At 46.8% G+C, this 6355-nt stretch overlaps 1 protein-coding gene across 1 annotated transcript in view; it reads right to left on the bottom strand.

Annotated features, from left to right (window-relative positions):
• Positions 1-448: 448 nt before the first annotated feature.
• The window catches only part of RAB8A (RAB8A, member RAS oncogene family), a 31302-nt gene continuing 25395 nt past the window's right edge, over positions 449-6355 (bottom strand). Inside the window, exon 8 of the mRNA XM_007945306.2 lies at positions 449-541. Within this exon, the coding sequence (XP_007943497.1) occupies positions 449-541 (93 nt within the window). The remainder of the gene's footprint in view (positions 542-6355) is intronic.

The following is a 6355-nucleotide window of genomic DNA, read 5'->3' as shown; positions in this document are numbered from 1 at the left end:
GCGTCCCAGGCCTGGAGCGCCGTCGCTGTGCTCAGGGCGGAGGTGTAAGGCATCTGGTCCCCGCTGGGGCCCATGCTGGCTGGAGGGCCTCCAGCCATGTTGCAGCAGGACTGAGGATGGAGGGCTGAAGTGGGGGCCCACCCCAGGGGCTGCTGCTGACAAAGATCATGCCGCGGTACTGTCCTCTCCCAGTGGCGCGGCGCACAGGCCCGCTCCGTGAACATCACAGGAAAAATAGCAAATTCTTAATTTACTCCATTCTGCAGAGTTGAGAGACACCAGGCAGTTACTAAAATAAACAATTTCTCGATTTCGTTCTGGGGGCTGCAGGCCCGTGGCCTCAGCGTGGGCGGGCGTGGGAGGGGTGGAGGCCCCGGCCGAGCGCAGGGCTCACTCAGAACAGGCACAGTCAGCTGGGCTGAGCGCGGCTCAGGTAAGGCAGCGTCCCTCACAGAAGGACACATCGGAAGAAGCTGCTCCTCTTCTGCTGGTCGGGCGTGATCTTGACTCCCTGGTTGCTCCCCTGGGGGCTGTTGCCTTCCTGAAGTCATAAGAGGTTTTCTGAAGTTATGGCTGAGCAGCATCCCTTAACCAACCAGTCAGCCATTCCCTTGTCCCCTTCTAACCAACCAATCTCACATCTACCCACTTCTCTATTCATCTCCTTCCAAAGGAACATTCACCCATCCTCTTCTAACCAACCATCTATCCATCCCCTTCCAACTTTCCATCTATGCATCTGTCCATCCATCACCTTCAACCATCCACCGGCTCCCTTTCAACCAAGCATCCATCTATCAGTCCCTTCCTTTCTTCCTGTCATTCATCCCCTTCTACCATTCATCAACCTACTCACCTGTCCCCTTGCAATCAACCATTCAGCCATTAGTTCCCTTTAAACCAACATCCATTAATCCCCTTCCAACCTCCCACCACACATCTCCATTAATCTCCTTCCAACTGTCCATCTATCCCTTTCCTTCCACTTACCCTTCTACCCTTTCTAACCTTTTATTCACCCATCCCACTCTCTTCTTTCTGTATCTCTTTCCTTCATTAACCTGCACTCCCTCCTCCATTTCACCCATCCAGCAAGGCATCAAGGAGCAGCAGAAAGATTCTGTCCAGGGGTACAGAGGCCTAGATTAAAGGTCCCACTGCTACTCACATTCAAATGGCCCCAGTGTCCCTCTGACTCACAACCTCTCCACTTAATCTACCTTTCACACTGCTGGGGAGTGAGGCCAGATCTAAAATTCTAACCTTGTCAGCTCATTCTTCACTGAAGACCCATCTGTGCCCACCATTGTTTCCAAATCCAGAGTCTGACATTCAGCGTCTCTGTGTGACCAGCTCCTGCAGACTGTGGGAACTCACCTCCCCTCACCCCTGCCTCACCCTGATGGAAAGGCTCCCCAACCTTTCTCTAACTCCTTCTCATCTCTCAGCTCTTAGGTAAAACTTTAGCTTGTTCAACAAGTAATGATCAGATGTTGTGGAACAGAAAAACTCATTTTTGCCTTTTGTCTCTGCTTTCTAAAATTAAGAAGCTCTGGTGGAGTAGTGTCTAAAGCACTTGACTGCTAACCAGAAGGCTGGTAGTTCAAACCCACCAGCCACTCCATGGAAGGAAGGTTGGGCAATCTACTTCCGTAGTGATACTGCCTCGGAAACCCAAGGAAGGGTCGCTATGAGTCGGGTCCGACTCGATGGCACATAACACCACCACCAACAAAAATAACCCTTAGAATTTGCCAGCAATCAAGGTGCCCTGTTTTCTAAAAATAGCCACTTAACACTTAAACATCCCTACCCTAGCAGCAAACCTGAGGAAGGGACGGGGGCATGATGGAATCAGCCATGTTTTTCAGGGATTCTATCACTCAATGACTTACATCATGAAGCCCTCTGCACAAATCACTAGCAATGAGCCAATAAAAGCCCACAACACGGAAGTTACAGGAGGTATCCCAGTTTGATGAGAACATCTATGTATGGGAGAGGGTGTGACATGCCCTTGGGGACAGTGGAAGGCTCATGGACAGGTACCTTTTCTGCTTATAATAAATGGTAACTCTAAGTGCAGGTAAGAGTCTGTGAACTTGTGAGTCATACTACAGAATTAATGAAGCAGGTGCAGTGAGAGCCAGCAGAAGCTGGAAGGACAGAGCCCTACTTTGCGGAGACCTAACTCTGGGTGCTCAGGGTCAGAGAGTAAGTGCCACGGGAGCAGCTGGTGTCAGGACGATGGAGGAGTGTGAACGTGAGGAGGAGTTATCTACACATTTTGGGAACTGACTTTGTGTCAATTTTTAGCAATGCACATGCTGACGACATGGGCTTTTCTGGGCACTGGGCACATGGAGGTAGATAAGACGAGGCTTTGCCTTGGGAGCTCAGCCTGGCTGAGGGGACAGGAACTACACAGGCAAACAAGTAAGTGGTGATCCCACAGTAGGGAGCAGTTAGAGGGGAAGGAGGCAGGCAAGGGGCTGTGGGGACCTAGAAGGTGTGTTTTAATGGCAACGCCTGAATACATACGTCATGAAGTAAGGCAGTGAGATGCAATAGGTTCAGGTATGTGGTTGGCAGAACACTGGCCCCCCAAGATGCCTATGCCCTAGTCCCTATGGATATGGTGGCAAAAGGGACTCTGCAGATGGGATGAAGTTAAGGATCCTGAGATAGGGAGAGGATCCTAAATGACCCAGGTGGGCCCGATGAAATCTCACCAGCCCTTAAAAGGGGAGACCCTACTTCCACAACTTAACAAAAAGACAAACTACTCAATGAAAAAAGAAAAATAAGCAAAGGACTTGAACAAACATTTCACTAAAGAGGATACCGAAATGCCCAACAAGCACATGAAAAGATATTCAATATCATTAGCCATTAGGGAGGCATGAATCAAGGCCACAAAGAGACACTACCTTACCCTTGATTAGAAAGGCAATGATGAAAAAAAAAAAAGAAAAACGGAAACAACAGACATTGGCTAGGTTGTGGAGAAACTGGAGCCCTGTCCGTTGCCGGTGGGAATGTAAAACGGTGCAGCCACTGTACAAACAAGTTTGGTGGTTCCTTAAAAAGTTGAACTACCATATGACCCAGCGCTCCCACTCCTAGGTACCTGCCCAGAAGTGCAAGCAGGAATGCAAACAGAAACCTGAACCCTCATGTTTACTACAGCATTTTTCACAATAGCACAAAGGTGGAACTAACTGAAATGTCCACCCACAGGTGAACAGACAGACAGCATGTGGTATATACACACATTTCCTCAGCCAGAAAGAGAAATGAAGTCCTGATGCATGCCATGTGTGTGAACCTTGACAACATCATGCTGAGTGAAGGAAGTCAGCTGCAAAAGGACAAAAACTGTGTAATCTCTGACATAAACTAAGCACATCTATAGACACCAACCATTATAGTGGTTACGTGAGGTGGAAGGGATGGGGTAGGGAGAAGGGGGTATTCCTGCTTAGGGGGCAGTTAGTTTCTGTTAATGGTGGTGCAATAATTCAGGAAACGAAAGCGAAAATGGATGCACAACTTGAAGAATGTAATCACAGTCACTGAATTATACAAGAGGAAAATGCTGAATTGGTAAGAAAAACAAGTAGAGAGCCTTTCCCAGTGGGAGCTGGAGAAAGCAACATGATGATGAAGGAAGTAGGGTCAGCAAGGTGCTATGCTGCTGGCTTGGAAGGTGGAGGACGGGCATAAACCAAGGATGAGGGCGGGTTCTAGACAATGGAAAAGGGAGCAAAAGGATTCTTCCTGGAGGTCCCATACAGAAGGCAGCCCTGCCAACACCTTGATTTTAGTCCTGTGAGACCCAGGAGGGATTTCTGGTCTCCAGAGCAGTGATATAAACAACCTGTGTGGTTGAGGCTGCTAAATCTGTGGTAACTAAGTGATGGCACCCCCTGGACAGGACAAGGGGTGCACTCCAGATACAGGGAAGAGAAGGTACCAGAGCCCTGCACTGCAACAGAGCACAGACATTCATGAAGCCGGAAGACTGCTGAGGCTGGAGTGGATGGACGACAGGAAGAGGTAGGGAGGACAGGTGTGGGGCTGGAGGTTTGTTCTGTGTGTAGTGGGGCCACTGGCCTGCTTTGGAATTGGGGTGGGTATCAGCAGGGCCACAGACCCTGGGTGGCATAAATGGCTAAGTGCTCAACTACTAGCTGAAAGGCTGGCAACTCAAACCCACCAACATGCCTCAGAAGACAGGCCTGGGGAATCTACTTCCCAAGATTATAGCACTGAAATTCATACAGAGCAGTTCTACTCAGCACACACGGGTGAGCTGGGAATTGACTCAAAGGCAACTAAAAACAGCAGGGCAGGGCTTCTTGTGACAGTATGAACCAAAGCCTCCACAGGTGTTGGGCAGAGCTGGCTGCAGCAGCTGCAAAAGGCTGGTGACCAAAAGGGACCCTCTGTAATTCTTGATGAACAAAGGTTTGTGATAATGAGGGGCTTCACTCTCAGGCACTTGAAATTCATTTGAGGGAAGAGAAACCTCAGGGTTAGTGCTGTGCAGGGGCTCGTCCCCATCTACATAATCAATTCTCAAGTGGCATAATCAATTCTCAAGGCGCAAGGCTGGAAAATCAAAGTGCCATCAGGATGCTGAGTGTAACTACAAAGTTGAGTCAGGAAAACCACTAGAATCAGACTTCATGTGGATCATTTCCCATTTTGGCCAAGAGCTGCTATTAAGTCAATTAAGCATCTTATGGTTCATAGCATCTTGGAGTTGTGGAAACAGGTTACACCATGTTTGAAGTATGTGAATGATGTTTTGTATGTTACATGAACTCTCATCTGATCAGGCCTAAAGGAAGCCACAAATACAGTGCTTTCTGTCCCTCTATCAGGCCAGTAGAAGCCCTGGTGGTACAGTGGTTAAGCACTGGGATGCTAACTAAAAGGTCAGTGGTTCAAACCCACCAGCAGCTGGTAGGATCGAACCACCAACTTTCTTTACAGGAGAAAGATAAGGCAATCTGCTTCTGTAAAGATTACAGCCTGGGAAACCCTATGGGGCAGTTCTACACTATCCCGTAGTGTAACTGTGAGTTGGAATCAAGTCGATAGTAATGGTTTGGTTTTGGTGATCAGGCAAGGAACACGGTTTAGTTGGGAAAGAGGGAGCAAGACTCACAGCAGCATTTAAATTCTGCTCTAAACACCCCCAGTGTCCAGTCAGTGTTGGACTGAGCCAGTGAAGAACGATTGACGCTGAGTCTTGGATAACCAAACATGTGATAACTAAACACCCAGAAAACACATGCAAGGTGGACAGCAAGTCATGTAGGACATTGCTGGAAGGCCCACAGAGGGTAGAGCAAGGCAACAGTTAGGGCTGGAGGTTGGACATTAGCCATGAGCATTCTGAAAAGAAAGGTAAAACAATTCCACTGACAATCATACCTAAAGGAATAAAGTACCTAAGAATAATTCTTTTCCCTACAAATTTGATAATCTTATTTTACTTTCCCAGTCTTTTTTTATAACTGATTTTTACCTTCCCATTCACCCAATAGGTGTGCACCTTCCAGTTAATGGTTTACCCTCCCTTCCCCTCCCACCCAATAACCACATCAAAGGCTATTTCTTTCTTTTTTTTGTGAAACCCTTTCCTTGATGTTTTACAATAGTGGTCTCATACAGTATTTGCCCTTTTTGATGGACTAACTTCCCTCAGCAAATAAACTCTAATTTCATCCACGGTATATTTTGCAGATTCATCACTGTTCTTCAACATTGTGTAGTACAAATTTGAAAATTTTTATTTCATTGCTCTTTTTAAAAAATAATCCTAGGAATAAATATACCTAGGAAGCTAAAGGTTTCATACCAGGAAACTATCAAACACTACTAAAAGAAGCTAAAGGAGACATAAATAAATGCAAGGACTTTCTGTGTTTGTGGATTAGAAGACACTATTGTCAAGATGTCTATACTACTCAAAGCAATCCATAACTTCAATGTAATCCCCATCATAATTGCAGCAGCCTTCTTTGCAGAAATGGAAAAGCAATCTTCAAATTCATATGGAATGGAGTTCCAGTAAGATGGCAGAATAGGCAGAAAGACTGCACAGACCCTCTTTAACAAAGAAAAGGGGAACCAATTGACACAGATACAGAAGATAATCCTGTACCCCTGAGCTTTGAAGGGAAGGATATAGAAGTGGACTAAACTCCAACTAGCAGAAGAATTTGCATGAAAATACCAAAAAAGGAGACATACAGAGCTGCTGTCTGGCAGTGATCCTGATGGCACAGACAGCTTGGATATTGCCGAGTGGTGGTAGGACCTAAGAATTAATGTAAAAATC

The sequence above is a fragment of the Orycteropus afer genome, unplaced genomic scaffold, assembly GCF_000298275.1.
Source record: "Orycteropus afer afer isolate SDZICR_OR568_19922 unplaced genomic scaffold, OryAfe1.0 scaffold00136, whole genome shotgun sequence".
NCBI classification, from domain to species: Eukaryota; Metazoa; Chordata; class Mammalia; order Tubulidentata; family Orycteropodidae; genus Orycteropus; species Orycteropus afer.
This window is presented reverse-complemented; position numbering and strand designations above follow the sequence as displayed.